This window comes from Amia ocellicauda, chromosome 2, assembly GCF_036373705.1.
Source record: "Amia ocellicauda isolate fAmiCal2 chromosome 2, fAmiCal2.hap1, whole genome shotgun sequence".
Classification (NCBI taxonomy): Eukaryota; Metazoa; Chordata; class Actinopteri; order Amiiformes; family Amiidae; genus Amia; species Amia ocellicauda.
In genome coordinates this window covers 2,690,866-2,708,812 of record NC_089851.1, presented here as the reverse complement: position 1 = coordinate 2,708,812, position 17,947 = coordinate 2,690,866, and the positions used below count along the sequence as shown (strand labels likewise).

The following is a 17,947-nucleotide window of genomic DNA, read 5'->3' as shown; positions in this document are numbered from 1 at the left end:
GTCTCGAAGAAGAATTCCCCCTAAAAATGTTTCCTCTGTTCCCCTGGCAGAACATTGAATCTGTATTTTTATTATTTTGGACAATTGGCATTCTACTACTACTACTACTACTACTACTACTACTACTACTACTACTACTACTACTGCTGCTACTACTACTACTACTACTAATAATAATAATAATAATAATATACAATGTATTCAATCTTGAATAGTGTGTTTAATTTAAAGAGACTATTTTCACTTTGAACATGGTTTTCAGAATGTTAATACTTTAATTGTGTCCACTATAGAACAATAATGTATTGTAATGGTCAATAATAGAACACTACATTGAATTAAACTGATTAAACAGTTCTCCCAGTGTTGCAAAACTTGTACTCCTTGTCTCTTGCTTATCAAGTCCCCGATACAGGACAATCCAGGACCAGGTGTGTGTGATAGGGTCTGCGTGCACGTAGACATGCGTGACTTAGGGTGACCAGGGTGACATTACAAAGTGCAGTAGAATACAAGCAGTACAAAATACAATATACAGTACGCACAAGAAAGGATCTTTAGCACACTGCATCCTACTAACCATCACATTCAATAACCACTGCAGTGTTGTTTCTGTGAGTTCACATGGTGTGGGGATCTGAGTCAGGTGTCAGCAGAGACCCAGGCAGTTAAGCTACAATACCTACAGGATGCGCCAGGCTTGCTATCATTATATCATATCATTACGGAAAGTGCTCTTAGCCTTCAGACATCTGGCGTGTTATGGAAATGAAGCCCATTCGGGTGCTGTCTTCCTGTGGGCGGAGGCGTGTCCCTGTCAGCCCAGCATGAGGGTGAAAACCAGTATAAGTTCAGCTTGAACGATCAGCCGTGGACAAGTAACTGAGCCGCTGCGTGTGGAGGACGAGGCGCAATTATTCTGCTGTGACGGTTAAAGCACCAGGTATCGTTGCAATAAGACCAAGGGGTGGCATCAGATTCGCTTTCTTTCTTTACCCTGTGTAGGGTCCCGCGTCTCCCCCTGCTATGAGCGAGCCCCGGTCCCTGTGCTCGGGGCATGGCAGGACCCTGGTGCTGTACTGCGCGCAGTGCCAGCTGTGCGTGTGCCCGGGCTGCCTGGCGGGCGAGGGGCACCGCGGCCATGCCCTCTCCTGCTTCAGAGACGCGTGCAGGGAGCAGAAGGTGAGTGTGCTGGCATCATGCTCCTGCCCAGGCTGCCTTCACTGTGTCCTGGGTCCGGAACTGCTCATGCTGACTTGGTTCACTGTGTTGTGTGTTTATCAATCTGTGAAGTGGCTCAGTGGCTACCCTGCGAAGGGCGCCATGCAGAATTAAACATTGATTGATTTTAAATGATTGAGAAAAACGGACATTTTCCAAAAGCGCAGAATCGTAGTTTCCAGCTGATGACGGGCCGTTAGTCTGGACAGCTGGTGAGAAGTAGCCGGTGGTCTGTGTATTGACCTAAAAACCCAAAGCGGACTAATGTTGAGTCCAATTAGAATGGCTTCAATTAATGAACAATACATTTGTGAAAAACATTAGTGGACTTGCTGTAACAATGCTGGGAGCACTGGCTATTACTTTAAAAACATTTCACACATGGTGTAGCTGCACGCTTTCGTGTTTCGTTATCAAAAGTGTAAATACATTAAAAGAATAAAAACGTACTCTGTTCCAATGTACTGTGGTGAGCTTCTGAAGCATTTGTGTTCTGAAGGGCATTTTCATAAGGTTTGCTTTAGACCGAATTGTGGAATAAAAGAACAAGAGGACAACTGAAACGTATTTACAACGAGACAATCTTAGAGAAACGTGTGTCTTGATTTAGGCTATTTTTTATATTAGACTGCTGACTTGCAGTTTCTTGCAATAGCTATCACGAACTACAATACACAACTGAAATACATATAGACGAAGTCGAGTTTTGAAAACAATCCGATTATAGGAACCATTCTGGAGGAATAATCGATTTGGATTTTGCAATGAAAGGAGGCTATCGAATAATATGTATCCGGTATGTTTTCAGTGGTACTCAGTTGTACTGTGTTTTACAGACGAGGTAGACATCAACATTTGAGTCCTATTCTATCAAATACATCAAAACATTTTAATTAAGGGACTGGGTAAATCAGTGGTTCACAAAGACGTCCTAAACTGAAAACAAATCTTGGACTTTCAGCAACTTCTGTTTGAATAGAAATTATTTGAATACATTATTTAAATAATAATTATATTTAAATAACAATAATCATATTATTATTTATACACATTTTCCACAATTTGTTATTCTAATCAGAATATTTAAAAGTAATAGTAGTACACATCTACAATAGTTTCATGCTGGGGAATTGTTTCTGGAACTGGGAATAGACATCCACATTGTGACTCTATTGCTCCTGTTTGATGTATTAATGATAGATGTTAGTGTTCCAAGTCTTCCATTATAATGTTTAAATGAAAATCCCCATCATCATTTTAGGTCCAATTGATGGTAGAAACGGCCCCCTTTAAGCCTACAGTAGTTTCATGCTAGAGAGCAATTTGTGGAACTGGGAATAGACACCCAAACTGGTGTCCCCCCATGCCACAACTTTGTGTCTTAAATTGGGTTGTTAGAGTTCCGAGGGTTGCTTTCTAATATTTAAAAGAGAGTCCAATTGGTGTCCTCTACGCCTCAAAGATGCACTGGGGGGTCTTTATTCATTTTCTAATAAACAAAATGAGTAACAAACAGTTACATGTAATCACATGTAATGTTTCTTTTTTATGTCCTGCTGGGCTGCCTAGGTGCACCACTGCTTCTTACCTGCAGGGGCCACTTTACACACTTTACGAAGTCCCTTGACTGTTTTGATTTTGATTTTATTTACTTATTTATTTTTTATTTGCATTTAACTCGTTTATGTAATCGTTTAACCAATGCATTCCTTGTTTTATTAAAATAATTATAAAGCTCTGATTAGGCAAATGATTAGTTCACTTAATAAAAGTAATGGAGATCTTAGTCATCAGGACAGCGTTGCCTCTGACCAGGGTTGAAAACAGCACAGCACTAGACATTGTACTTCTGTTTCCCAGTTAAATAATACTAGGCTGCTGATTTGGTTGTTATACACAATTCAGACAATTTGATACAATTACATTAAATACACAAAATGTGTTTATTGTGAAGCTTCACATGCAATCGCTTGGAAATTCAAATGTTCAACAACCTTTTGCAAAGATTCATGCCTTTGCATACCATTCATAATGTAGCAAAGCTTTGTCTGTATCATATTTTTGCAAATACTTTAATTGGCAAATGAAATAATTTCAAATGGGGTTGGTGGGGGGAGGCAGGGATTTTGTGCATTCTGACACGTTTTAACAATGTGCAGGAACCAGTTGTTATTCACAACACTGAAACTGGAATTAAACCGAGACTCGACACAGGCTTTTCTTCAGTGTTAAACACTGTAAACCCACAGTGGCCCTCAGGTGTGCTGAGAGTTTGCTAGAACTGCAGTACTGTTGTGCCGAATTACCTTGGCAGGGTCTGAAAAGATTGGGTTTGGTTGAAATTAGTTGATGTTGTTATTTGATAAATTGATCAGTCAGACATGCACTAGAGAACAGTGCTGTAGGGGGAAACTTGATCTGCTCCGTGAAACAGGAGCCGATGGAATGCAGAAAAAAATGTAAACTTCTGTCTGCTCTTGTGACAGCTCGCTAATTAACATCTTAAGTGGTTTTCACATTAAAGGACTTGACAGGTTTAGTATACGGAGCCAAGATGTGGAAGACTTTTAACTTTTTCTGTACACACAATTAAAAATCATTACGTAAAATAATGTTTCTGAAGCATTTTGCCTTGTTCTTAATTGTACTGGTTGAGTAAACTAATAGGCACAGAGAGACTGAAAACACCCAGGCTAGGAGAGTCCAACCCTGGTCCTAGAGAACTCCTATCCAGAAGGTTTTGAAGGTCACCCTGAAATAGTCTTTTAATGAAGAACTTGGAAGTCTTGAATTCTCGCCAGTTCATCAGGTGTTTTGGTGAATTCTGTCATGTTAAAATAATGTGGAACAATCGCCTGGTGGTTACCCTTCAGCCCTGGGGGAAAACACTTGAATGAGTTAGATCCATCCCTGGCTTATTTCCTCAAAGATTAGGATGTTGTCCCAGCCTTTAGATCGAGCAGCTCAGTCCGGGTCTTGTGGGCGCGCTGTCCTGCTGGGTTCTGTTGCATTCCAACTCCCAACGACTCAACTGCACCATTAATTTAACTAATGATTGACTTTAAATCGCTTATCTTACTAAACTGTGGAGAATTCCCCCCCACCTCTGTCCCATTACAGGATATAAGTTCCATGCTTCTATATCTAATTCTGTTTTCCCCTAATCAACATTTACGATCTCACGACTGCTTTGTGGAAAATGACAGGTTATTCCAGTTTACATGCCTAAAATTAGCTTTAAATGACAAGGCCTACAGTTGTGCAGGCTGAAACCATCATAAAAAGAATTGTAACAATGATTTAAGAAATTTTGCATGCAATATCAGGTAGCCATTGTTATGATTTATTTGTGTAATTATATATTTATTTGCGGACAAATTTTCAAGTTAGCCTGGTTTTAATGCTTGCCTATCTATGAACCGAAGTGCAGAAGGAAAAATAGGCGACCCCACTTGGCATTTATTTGTGATGGTACTTCTGTGTGAATGTTTGCTGTAACCATGGATGCTCGTAAACACACGGGAGGCAAAAATCTAAATGGGGATGAGTTTACAGAAAGAATCTATGAAGGGGTAATTACCAGAATGAGAGTAAGTTTGAATGGGCTCACGTGGAATAGCGTCCTTATGACATTTACTTTAGACATAAATAATGAGTCAGTCATTTTGGATGGATGTGGGGAGCTGTGTGGTTGTTGCTGTGACTAGAGAGGACGGCAACTACAGTATATGGTGACATAGAAGGTGAAGGTGGTGTGTAATGCACATTAATTACCTTTCAATTCTGACCTTGATGTGAAAGAGACACAACTCTTTGCCCAGAAAAGGTACGCCTGACCAAGAGGCGTGTTGTGTGTGTACCGTGTTGTGTGACTGGCTTAAAGCTGTAACCACAAAGAACCTGACTGTGTTGGCAAGGAAGACCGTAATGACACTGATGTTTTTTGCTCTGCTTCCAGGTGGAGATGAGGAAGAAAGCCAAGATGCTGAAATTCAGCCTGAAGAAGCTGGATGGCATCAGGCAGCATGTGGCCAAGGCAGAGAATGATCTGGAGGTAGGAGAGCCGCAGCGTACTTTGACCCAAGTCAAAACTTTGCCCTGCTGTCTGCAAACCACAAATCAAGATCAAACCCACACTGTGTTCTTATCCATTATCAGTAGATAGTGATCTATGACCGTAAAATAAACTCAGTGATGGCATGCAGGCTAGGAATTTGCAATGTGAGGGAAGGCTTTGATTTGGTCTTGGATAAATACTAAATATCGTCATGCTTGAGAACGCTCCTGCTGTCGGACACCCAGATCTTTCCAGCTGTTTTAAAGTCTTCGGACAGCCTTGGAGATCTTGGTCTGGGCTAAATTTGCAAACTTTGGCCCACCTTCCAAACACAAACCCAGCCAGTGCTTGCACTTTCTTTTCTGGGCCCCCCTGCTGCCAGGAAGTAATGGATGTGTCATATGGGTGTTGTGACTTGACGTCCGGCTGTGCTCTGTTGAACAGGCGATGGTGGCAAGGACGCGGGAGTCAGTAGGCAGGAAGTACCTGGAGCTGAAGGAGCTGATTAAGCAGAATGAGCAGCAGACCTTTCGGCTGATAGCAGCCCAGCGCCAGGCCATGCTGCAGCAGTTGCACAAGCAGGTGGAGGAGAGCCTGGTCTTCAAGAGCACTGTGGAGAGTATGGAGCTGCTGAGGCAGGTGGTGGAGAAAAGCAGCAACTGCTACGACCCCACGGAACTGATGGTGAGCTACTCTCAGCTGCCACTGCACTAAATGTATTCTTTTTTAAATTATCTTTAAAGGAATACCACCTTTTCTGTTTCTTGACCAACTGTTTGTTTTATTTTGCAGGACATCTGTGCCCTCAGATTAAGGTAAACCCTCTATCATATTTTTTGTGTTAAATACCCACAAATAAAAACAAAATTGCCATTGCAATCTTCTACTCGCTCTTATGAATGTCCCCTTGGTTTGCTTGCTCTGCAGTTTCGAATCGTTGGAGTCCTTCACTGGACAGCTGGGGCAGGAGATGCGCTTTGACAACAGACGGCTACGAGTGCTGGAGGAGTCGGTGGATCTGATTGTGCGAAAGAACAAGGAGTTTCTGCCCCGACCTTGGGAGTGTGAGTTTCTGTATAACTCTTTATTTGGGGATCTAGTTCCTCCAGTCATTCATCTCTGCCTTTTCTTCTGTAGCAACTGTAGCCAGCTTTAGGATGGGTCTGAGCGTTTAAAGAGACGTTAAGGTGACCAGGAAATTGGCCTGCTAATTCAGTTTGCCCTTATAACACAAGAGCTGCTTATTCTCAGCTACTACGTATTTTCTGGATAATTCAGCAGCACTGCACTATATTTAATATATTTTAGATTATTTGGGATATTTATTTACAAAGGTGTAACAAATAAACCTTTAAGCTTTAAGTGTCTGTTAATCCTGATGTGGGAACTAGAATGAAAGGGTGGTGATTCCTTTGATTATTTTGCTTTAGAACACCTCCTCGGGAACTTTGCAATGAATTGGTAGTACTAGAAGATCCTGCATCGATGGGGAGTAGATTGCGGGAGGGAAGGGGAGGTGGGACCATAGCAAAGTCCCCCATTAGAGCAGTGACCCAGCAGTGGACAAACGTGGGAAGGGGTGGCTTTGAAATGTAGGTCATGGAACATATCCGTAACTTACCAAACCTGTCTGCTTCTCTAGATGCTGAGAACCTCACGTTCGACAGTGCAACTGCTCACAAGAACCTGAAGGTCTCGGAAGACCGGAGGAAGCTCCGCTACGCCAGCATCCCCCTGAGAGTCCCAGCAACGCGGGACCGGTTTGACAGCACACCTGCTGTCCTGGCCTCCCAATCCTTCTCCTTTGGCAAGCACTACTGGGAGGTTGAGGTGGGAGGCAGGGAGAGCTGGAGCGTGGGCGTGGTGTACAGCGGCAGGGCACGCCAAGGCCGTGACGCTGCGCTGGGCCTAGACAGGAGGTCCTGGGTGCTGCAGCAGAGTGATGGGGAGATCCAGGCGCTGCACAATGGAGAGGGTATCCTGGTGCGGGAGAGGTGCGCGCGCCTGGGTGTCTTCTTGGACTGCGACAAGGGGCTCCTGACCTTCTACAGTGTGGACAGTGGGCACTCACTACACTGCTTCAAGCTGACATTTGCCAAACCCCTGAGCCCTGCCTTCAGCCTCAGCCAGGAGAAGGACACTAACTGGCCCCTGACGCTCTGCACCCTCATGCCACAAGACAACCAGTCTCCCCTGGTCTTCTGGGCAGCATCACCTGACCAGGTGGAGTCGGACAGTTCCTGTGACCGCAGTCTGAATAGCCGGTGAAGTTTTGTGTGACTTTCTGAAGAAACCAGAGCCCAAAAAAGCATGAGCAACATTATAAACCCATGAACTGAGTTTGACTGAGCACATTAGCTTGCACAGGGAAATCCCAGGAACAACAATCTGGTACCATGCTGTTTGGTTGTTTTTGTTTTTATTATAATGTAAAGGTTATTGAGACAAACAAACATGTAATAATGAGAATATACTTTTTCATATCGATTTGTTTTGGGTTCAGGAATGTTGCTCTGTTTTTGGTCTATTGTTCCAGTTAATCCCATGAAGAAATGTTGCCTAGCTTTTCAGTCGTGTCAGATTTCTCTCCATTGGTCTTCAAGGCATGGGGGAAGACTGATCCAGTAAAAACACACATGGGTAATTGTATGTAGAAATAAGATTGTAATTGAGGAAATCTAATTATGATAATATGATTTGCTATGAAGAGACGACAGAGTTGTACATATAGGACAACTTGAGCCAAGTTTAAGGATGCTACATTAGGAATTTGCTGACAGTTGGCACTTTCAGCTGGTTTCTTAGTCTGGACACTAGTCTTGGATGTCTAAACCAACACTGAGTAGTCCAGGATTAATGCTGGGTCTGTGAAACTAGCTACTCATCTTTTTATTTTTAATTCTGTATCCTAAGATCTACAATTTTTTTTTAAGCAGGTAGAATTTTGTTCAGTCCCAATTTTGAGTGCAATATTATGTTTGTGTCATTATGAAGGATTTTGAAGGGATTTCAGAATGATAATTTAAATGTTGAACGTTGAATATGTTTATTGTTATCGGCATAAATTACATTTAAAATGACTCCTGTTTTTGTGTTTAATATTTTTTATACATTGGAAAATACATCGATGTTGAATTAACATTTTGTTTGTGTGTATAATCAATTACTTAATTGACTTTGGTCCTACAGAACCCTATATACAATTATTTGTAGTCTAGGCATCCTATTGCAAGCCATAGTAAAATAGATCATATACTGAATCACTGTACTTATTTTAAACTGTACTCCTGGTATGATGCAAAATGCACCTTGCAGTGTTCATAGAAATGATTCTGAACAGTTTAAGTATACAAAATAAATGAAATAATTGTTTTGTTTCTTAAATCCATTTCTGTTACTCATAAAATGAAAATAATCACAATATTTTACTAGCAGTACCAGTACATATGAGAAATACGGCCCTAGGTGTGAAACGTGTTCAACCCGTCCTCCTCTCTGTGAAATGACCTGTCAAGGTAGAACAGTGAAATTCTGCAGCACAGCTTGTAAGTTTCTCCTCTTGCTCAGTTTCAGCAATATCAACACAGTCACCCATGACAACATAGTAATTCTGCAAAACATCAAGGTACATTTTTGAATTGTCTCTATCTTCAATTAACAAGGGTCCAAATCCAGTGAACAGTGTTACAAATCCTAGCATGCTACACATGGATTTTGAAAAGCCCAGGAGTGAGTATTTTCTTTGTTCACATAACCTTCTGCCTACCTTCACATAGTCTTCTGATATTTTGGTCCCCAGACTGCAGTGTTAAGAAAAATATAAACCAGTGAAATGGTTTGATGAATAAAGAATCACTCTGTAGGTAAAATATAGAAGTGCAAATTACAAAATTATTTTTAATGTATGAGTCTTTATGTTATTCAGTTGTTAGATGCCTGAACTAGAATACAATGCAGAAACAAAAAAACAGTTGATTCTACTTTCTACTTTAGTGTACTGACCCATATAGGATTAAACTTTCTTAGTGGTTTCCCAAAAGTCATCATTTCTGGTAGGGTGGTTGATTGTTATCATTAGGTCCCAGAATACTGGGATGATGCCTATATCAGATAGTGAACATAAGCATTTGCAAAGGTCACGCATTAAATACAAATAAAGATATTACACCTTCTCTGACCTGCCTCGCTTTTACCAGCAGTGATCACAAAGCTCCGAGCTCACTTCAATTGCAGATGCCCTGATGTGATTGAACTTTGACTGTAAATAAGAGTGGACTGTGAGAAAATAGTTAAGAGGAGGATAATGCAAGTAATATGCTTAACCAGATGTATTTATTTATTCACACCCACCTTTATTATTCTCTTTATTTTTTGCTAACAGCGTAATTTAATTTTAGTTTACCAGTGAAAAAAGCCATGCACATTATAAATTAGAATAATATTTTGAACAGTTCTGCCTATCTAGTGTAAGATCTGGCTGCTTGAAGATTAAAGTCGGATTTTGTTTGCCTGCTTGACATCTGTATGCATAAGAACCTCATCTTGGAACAAGAGTTCAACTGTGGTGAGTCTGACATGAACAGTTTTTGTGAAGAATGCATACATTTAGGCCACACCATGAGTAGGGTTGCCACCCCTGACATACAAGAGACCGAGACGACAGAGCCATGTCTAAAAAACAAAAGACAAACATGAAAAATCGCATAGTAGGGTGAGTAACGTAAAATGGTCTAACATTACATTTGTACTAATATGTTGTACCTATGTCTAAGCAGATGTACTTGACTCCAAAATAAAAGGAAAACCAGAATAGCAAACCAGCATCGATTAACGCGTTAGGAATTTGTGATATTGTTTTGATTTTCATTTATCGCAGGCCTACGTGCCGTCGAATCGCCAACAGTTATGGGCAAGATCTCAAGGGTGCTACGGACTGAAACAGGAAGGGTGTTAGTACGTTTCACAGACAGTATGAATTAAACCAAGATTTGAAAAGGTTTGTGTGTGTACACCTCAGGTAACAACACCCAAGAGCTCAGCCAGATCTCAGTGAATAACCTGTACTTATTCCATGTGTCACTGAATAAAATGTACTTTTAATTAAGTTAATTATTTAATTTAGTCACTCCGGTTTCCTCCCACCATCTAAAGACATGCGGGTTAGGTTGATTGGTCATGCTAAATTGCCCTGTGTGTGCGTCTGTGTCTGTCTGTTGCTCTGCGATGGACGGGTGTCCCGTCCTGGGTGTATTCTGGCCTTGTGCCCTATGCCTGCCGGGATCGGCTCCGGCTGCCCCGTGACCCTCACCAGGATAAGCGGTTTCGAAGATGGATGGATGGATTTCATTTAGTTTAAGTTAATTGCTACAGGTTATACACTGAGATCTGGTGTAACCAGGTTGAAATTATTATTTTTTTGTTGTTGAAACTTCACCAAATCCTGATAAATATTGAATAATATGTGTTTTATTAAGTTCATAACATGTTTTGTACGGTTTAGAGTATATTCAAACTGAAGTGTTAATACCTGTACTGTTGCTTTAAGAGGTCTCAGTATTACGACGTCAACTCTGCGTCTCTCTCAGTTCGCGCTTTGCTCACTGAGAGGAGGTAATGATTTTTCCGCTGGTTATCATTAAGAGTTTATTTCGTTTTGTAGATAATATAATATAACCATATGCAGTTATAAAGTGAATGCTAGTCTTAAGAGTGTAAACATGCAGCCGTGTTGTCAAAATGTAAGCCCTGTAAATACACTTTTACAAGTTATACGGGAGACACATGTTTTTCAGTGCTACGGGGTTTCCTGTGTGTTTATTTGCTAATAGGAGACTGACGAACTACGTGTGTGGAAGAGACTGCATGTTAAAGAACATTTTTCTGTTTTTTACTGATTTGTACAGGTATGTTTATTCAGTTAGTTCATTATTTACACAAATATTTTACTGGTTGTGTTTAACATTCTGAAAACCATATGTAATCAAATGTATTGGAAATGTATTTTATTTCATTTTATTTTTAAAGTCATCTAAATCACTCTTGTGTTAACGTAGGAACTATGTTAACTTAGATTGCCTATGTAAGTGTAAATTAGCGGAGTTCGCGCTTTGCTCACTGAGAGGAGATACCACCGCCATACGGCTTGCATTAAAGGAGCAACCAGTAGCTGTTTGTAGTCCGGGTCCTTCCTTCCGTCAGCACAGTCACAATCACAGAACACAACGCAGATCACGTAGACGTCAACGGATGTGCATTTAGCCAGATATACGGCAGACCACGCACACCCGTTACAATGGTGCCGTGACCTTTCAAGGATTGGTCTAAAGATCGACGTCAGCTCGTTCACCGAGGGAGGCTGTTATCACTTTGGGTACTCAGGTATTTCTCTGGACTGTGCCAAGTATTTCACTGGACTTTTTTTTTTTTATAGTTAAATCCACGAATTGGGCTATTTCAGCGAAGACCGGACATAAAAAGGAGAAAAAAATATTGGCCAATATAACAACATCTATGAGACTGAATGATATGATTGTTCAACTTTGTTATTTGATGCTCTTTGATTTTTGCCACATTGTTGCTGATTCTATTTGATTTTGTTTTTCTCAGTTTCATTTGTGTGCAGAGTGACTGAAACATGGCAGAAGGTAAAACATATTCAGTTGAGAGTGAAGGTGATGATGCCGAACGTGCTTCCTTTGAGTGCCAGTTTGGTGTGGGTAGGGGGTTTCTCCATCGACCTCTAGAGACCAGAACACCAGGGCCTAGTGTTGCAGAGTTAGGCTCTCCACGATTTGCCTCTACCCGCTATGTAGATCATGTCAGGTCAAGGCAGGGTGAGCAGAGCCCAGACTTAGGTTCACTAATTACACAGTTAGCTGAACAGCTAGGCAAGTCAATTACAGCTCAGCTACAATCTGACAGGGCCTCACATAGCACCACAACACCCATCCCTATACAGCCTACAGAGACGACGCTACCTAATGTTAGTGTCATCATGCGGTCAGATGCAAGGGAGCCACCTATATTCAGAGGTGACGGCTCAGACAAGTTTACAGTTCACGAATGGGAAAATCTAATGTCTTTGTACTTAACGAAGCGAGCAGTCCCAGTCTCTGAGCATTCGCAAGAAATCCTGGCAAGGCTTATGGGCAAAGCAGGGGATGTGGTAAGGATAAAGCTGCGGAATGACAAATCTATTGACCACACTGCCAATCCTCACATAATCTTTGACATTCTGAAACAATACTTTAGCGAACTAACGTACTCAAGCATGCCTCTAGCGGATTTCTATAATACACTGCCCATGCCAGGTGAAGACGCTATGGAGTATTGGATCAGGCTGAATAAGACAGTGGATGTAGCAGTTGAGTGCCTAAAGAGACAGGGCCGTAGCATCGATGACCCAGGCCATGAAGTCAGCATGATGTTTATTAAACACTGTCCTGATGAGTCTCTCGCAGGTGTTTTCAAGTTCAAGTCTGCAGAGAAATGGTCGGCCTGTGAAATCCAAGAGAGGCTTGATGAGCACATGCAGGGTGAGAAGGCTCGAGCTGCAGCTGTTAAGCCACCTGAGTCAAGCACAGCAGTGCACAAAGTTCACTCCCAGTGTCAGGTGCCTGTGACTGACTCACATGTTCCGCACATCGCTGTTCCTGTAACTTCCCCGAATATTGCTGGTGTCGACAATGATTGCATGAAGAGCTTGGTAAGCTTGTTAGACCGACTAGTCACACAACAGACACAAGTGCCAGCTAAATTCGTCACTCAAGCGGCTGTGCCACATTTCTCCCAGAGGGCATGTAGGGTCTGTGGGACTCCTGATCATTCAACACTGTCTCACTGCAGACGGGAAAACAGATGTCTGAAGTGTTTATCCCCTGGTCACTGGAAAAGGGACTGTCAGCGGACCAACCAACGCAACCGCTTTCAGCCTGGCGACGGTGCTGGTGGGCAAAATCAGCAGTTAAACTAGGAGACCCACACCCGGGGAGGGGCGGTGTGGGTAACGTAGATGAATCCCTCTTTGACACCTGCGACCTGGCAAACCTATATGCGGATAGTTGCGCTGCTGCACCTAAGGGGTCTCGCGTAGTCATCCAAGCTGCTCAGAAGATCCAAGCCTTTGGCGAGCTGTTCTACACACCTGTCCTTGTCAATCACAATGTGCAACTTACAGGCATGTTAGACTCTGGCTCGATGGCATGTAGCATCAGTGAACACGCAGTTGAGAGACTCAGCTCTGCCGGTGTCTTACCTGAGAAACAGCACCCTGAAGAGAACATTGTCCTGATTGGCTGTGGTGGCTTGCAGGCTCGACCTGAGGGCTTTTATGACTTGGAGATGCAGATTTACGGTGTTCGCATTGTTGTACCCACCTTGGTTGTGCCCGGTCAGCATGACGATCTCATCTTGGGTTCCAATGTCATTAAACATCTGATACGGGTCCTGAAAAGTGACGACGGTTACTGGGATATTGCATCCAGACATGACCATCAGTCTGAACCTGAGGTTGATCGCTTCTTGTCGATGTTCACCAATGTCGAACGCTGGAGAGGGATTGCAGCCCCGGAAAAAATAGGCACTGTCAAGCTCACCCAGGCGGTGACACTCCTACCCAGACATGAACACTTGGTTTGGGGCAGACTCCCTGCTAATGTACCTATGTCACCTGGCAGCACAGTTGTTGTAGAACCGACCAGTTCAAAGGCCGTGCCACGAGGTGTGCTCGTAGGTCGTCTTGTCACACCTCTCTGGGGTGATGGGTGGGTGCCAATGACAGTTGTGAACCCTTCTGAGAAAGCGATCACCCTAAAGAGGAATTGCAAATTGGCGGATGTATCTCCATGCTTGGCAATCGAAGACCTAGATGCTTTCCAGGGTCTACAGGTTGCAGAGAAACCAAAGGACACAGAGCAACAACAATCACAGGCATTTAAGCAACGGCCTAATAGAGATAAACAACCAGATGCAGAGAATCCAGGAACTAACATCTCTTCCAGTGCCTGTCCTGATACTCCGCTGACAAAGAGTTTGGTTGAGTTAGGCCTTGGCGACATTGACATAAGCTCATGTCAGGTTAGTGAAGCCTGTAGGTCTCAACTAACGCAGCTGCTAACCGAATACCAGGACATCTTCTCCAAGCACCCACTGGACTGTGGTGAAGTCCAGGGGTATACGCACCGCATTCATCTCACTGATGATCGGCCTTTTCGCTTACCATACAGGAGAGTTCCCCCAGCCCATTACCAGAAATTGAGGCAGGTTCTCACTGATATGGAGGAGAGAGGGATTATCAGGAAGTCGTCAAGTGAATATGCTTCGCCATTGGTGATGGTGTGGAAGAAGGACGGTGGGTTGCGTATTTGCACCGACTTCAGGTGGTTGAATGCCAGGTCTTTAAAGGACGCCCATCCATTGCCACACCAGTCTGACTGCTTGGCTGCCCTTGGTGGCAACTGCCTCTTCAGTACAATGGACCTCACCTCTGGCTTTTTCAACATTCCGATGCACGAAGACGACAAGAAATACACAGCTTTCACGACTCCCCTTGGACTGCATGAATACAACCGCATGCCACAGGGGCTGTGTAACAGTCCGGCATCCTTCATGAGGATGATGACTGGGATCTTTGGGGACATGAACTTCACGAAACTCCTGTGTTATCTTGATGATCTTTTAGTCTTCGCACCATCAGAGGAAGAGGCTCTGTCCAGGCTCCACACAGTGTTTCAGAGGTTACGGGAGAACAACTTAAAACTGGCCCCTAAGAAGTGCCATCTGTTGCAAAAACAAGTCGGCTTCCTTGGTCATGTCATCAACGGTGGGGGTGTGTCCGTTGACCCCACCAAGGTGGAGGTAATTTCTAAAATGAAAGTTCAAGATCTGATGGAGAATGATGAGTGCACGCCCTCTGTTCGGAGGATTAAATCATTCCTTGGCATGGTGTTTTATTATCAGCACTTCATCCCAAACTGTTCCTCCATTGCAAAACCTTTGTTTGCACTAACGGCAGGGCAAAAGAGACGAGGAAAGTTGGCGAAGGACAGGAAGTCTCTCGGTGTTTATCGCAAGCTTACTCCTGCAGATTGGTCTGTGGAATGTGAGGTCGCCTTTGACCAGTTGAAAACCATGCTGTTGGAATGTGTCGTACTTGCCCACCCAGACTTCGATGAACCATTTATCTTGTCAGTTGACGCGTCATTGGACGGGCTTGGTGCGGTGCTGTCTCAAGTGCCCCAAGGGGAATCCAAGGCCAGACCTATTGCTTTTGCGAGCAAGACACTCAGTGCATCACAGCGGAAATATCCTGCCCATAGACTGGAGTTCATGGCTTTGAAGTGGAGTGTATGCGATAAGTTTAGCCACTGGCTGAAGGGGCATAGCTTCACTGTTTGGACGGATAATAATCCACTTACTTACCTTCTAACTAAGCCAAAGCTTGACGCGTGTGAAATCCGCTGGGTGTCTAAACTTGCATCGTACAACTTTGATCTCAAACACCTGCCTGAAAGGAGAAATGTGGTGGCCGATGCCCTGAGCCGTGACCCTTTTTCAAAATCCATTGGACGGAGGCTGCTGAAGGAGCCGTATTCCAATCTGATTCAGGTAGCCAATGCCGTGGAGGAGGATTCTGTGCAGGATGTTTTCAGGGTCAGCTGCCAGTCCCAGACCCACAGATCTATAAACAACTCTGTGTGTAATGCGGCCGAGATCAGAGCTCTTTGTCAGGCACACTGTGACTGGGTGGATGCGGCAGAGTTCAGAGCACTCTGTTTAGCCCAACACGTTCAGCAGCTATCAAGTGGTCTGGATCTTTTGCCAGTGCTCTCTGCCCAGGAGCTACAGTTGAGTCAGCAGCAAGACATTGTCATCTCTCAGGTTTTACCCTTCATTGCCACCAGGAGGCGACCATCTAGGCGAGAAAGGCATGGTGCTGACTCAAATGTACTCAGGTTGTTCAAACAATGGGACAAGCTGGAAGTCCGTGATGGTGTTTTGTATAGGGTGACAAGGGACCCTGTTTCCAAGCAGAAAAGATCCCAGTACGTGTTGCCTCAGGGTCTAAAGGATAAAGCGTTGTCAGGCATCCACGATTTGGCAGGTCATCAGGGTCAAGATCGTACTCTTTCACTTGCGAGGCAGCGCTTTTATTGGCCTGATATGGAGAAAGATGTACGGGCGTATGTCAGATGTTGCCAAAGATGTGTGGTTGGAAAAACACCGGAACCTGCTGCTCGTGCACCCCTGGAAAGCATCAAGAGCTCTGCTCCAATGGAGTTGGTGTGCATGGATTTTTGGTCGGCAGAAGACAGCAAGCAGCGATCTGTGGACGTTCTAGTTGTCACCGACCACTTCACCAAACTCGCTCATGCATTCCCATGTCCCAATCAAACAGCAAAGCAGGTCGCAAAGAAGCTCTGGGATAATGTGTTCTGCGTTTATGGTTTCCCTGAAAGGATACATACTGATCAGGGCGCCAATTTCGAGAGCAGTTTGATTGCAGAGCTACTCCGGCTGGCTGGTGTTGCGAAATCCCATACAACAGCCTACCACCCAATGGGCAATGGGGGGACAGAGCGATTCAACCGCACTTTGGGCAGTATGCTCCGTACTCTTCCCCTCAAAGAAAAGCACCAGTGGCCTCAACAGATCCAGACCCTCACGTTCGCTTATAACGCCACTGTTCATGAGACTACAGGCTACGCGCCCTTTTTCCTCATGTTTGGGCGTGTCCCTAGACTGCCAGTTGACGTCATGTTCAAGCAGGGGTTGAATGACCCTGGAGTCGTTGACTATGACTCGTATGGCAAGTCTCTGCTTTCCTCCCTGCAAAGTGCTATGGAGATCGCCCAGAAACACTCATCAGCCGAGCAGCAACACCAGGCCCAGCAATACAACAGACGTGTCAAGGGTACTTCCCTGTCTGTAGGTGATCGTGTTCTGGTGGCAAATAAGACAGAACGTGGGAAGAGAAAGTTGGCCGACAAGTGGGAGGATGGGGTATACACAGTTGTGGGTGCGAATCCCAGCATCCATGTCTACAAAATACAAGATACAAATGGACACACAAGAGTTGTGCATAGGAATCTGTTACTTGAGGTCAACTTCCTGCCACTCCCTGGGATGTGTCAAGATGAATCTGAACATGCTGGTGACGTGTCATTGGAAAGTGAGGAGTCTGATCAGGAAGATTGCGACTCTGGTGATGAAACAGCTATTATGGTCGGAGTGATGCCTCAGGAAGACACTGCACAGGATTTGTCATGCTCTGGGGATGAGACGGAGCCTGCAGTCTTGTCGCCTGGAGACTGTCCCGAGTCTAAGTTGTCTGATTCACAAGAACTAGTCCCACCCGGTCTAGTTCCTAGTCCTGTTAGGGTCATTGTTGACAGTCCATCCACTGCACCTGCACCACATGTTGACACCTCAGTTCGCACTGACTCACACTCACACAGTGGATCGAATAGCCACATTAGGACACGTGCAGGGAGACTGGTGAAGTCAGTTAACAGATTGATAGAATCAATGATTCAGAAACCATTCCAAAAGGGTCCAAATATTTTACTTAGTGACTATTGAGCTTTAACATATGTTTAAAATGCGTATGCGCTGAGATTTTTGGTTTAGTGCAAAATTTGAGTGATATTATGTGTACAAATGTCTACAGGA

At 43.8% G+C, this 17,947-nt stretch overlaps 1 protein-coding gene and 1 long non-coding RNA gene across 2 annotated transcripts; both read left to right on the top strand.

Moving 5' to 3' along the window:
• Nucleotides 1–761: 761 nt before the first annotated feature.
• Nucleotides 762–8,655, top strand: LOC136762286 (E3 ubiquitin-protein ligase TRIM39). The gene is made up of 6 exons (XM_066716223.1): nucleotides 762–1,182; nucleotides 5,180–5,275; nucleotides 5,723–5,962; nucleotides 6,071–6,093; nucleotides 6,206–6,342; nucleotides 6,921–8,655. Exons 1-6 carry the CDS (start codon nucleotides 1,027–1,029, stop codon nucleotides 7,544–7,546), a joined length of 1,278 nt encoding a protein of 425 aa, XP_066572320.1. The 5' UTR covers nucleotides 762–1,026; the 3' UTR covers nucleotides 7,547–8,655.
• Nucleotides 8,656–10,678: 2,023 nt separating this feature from the next.
• Nucleotides 10,679–11,948, top strand: LOC136762275 (uncharacterized). The gene is made up of 2 exons (XR_010820486.1): nucleotides 10,679–11,181; nucleotides 11,403–11,948. It is a non-coding gene; the product is annotated as an uncharacterized LOC136762275 (long non-coding RNA).
• Nucleotides 11,949–17,947: the final 5,999 nt, after the last annotated feature.

Coding starts and splice junctions, on each gene's coding strand:
- LOC136762286 (XM_066716223.1), top strand. CDS start 1,027: ATGAGCGAGCCCCGGTCCCTGTGCTCGGGGCATGGCAGGACCCTGGTG. Junction 5,963..6,070: donor ACGACCCCACGGAACTGATG/GTGAGCTACTCT, acceptor TTTATTTTGCAG/GACATCTGTGCCCTCAGATT. Junction 6,094..6,205: donor ATCTGTGCCCTCAGATTAAG/GTAAACCCTCTA, acceptor CTTGCTCTGCAG/TTTCGAATCGTTGGAGTCCT.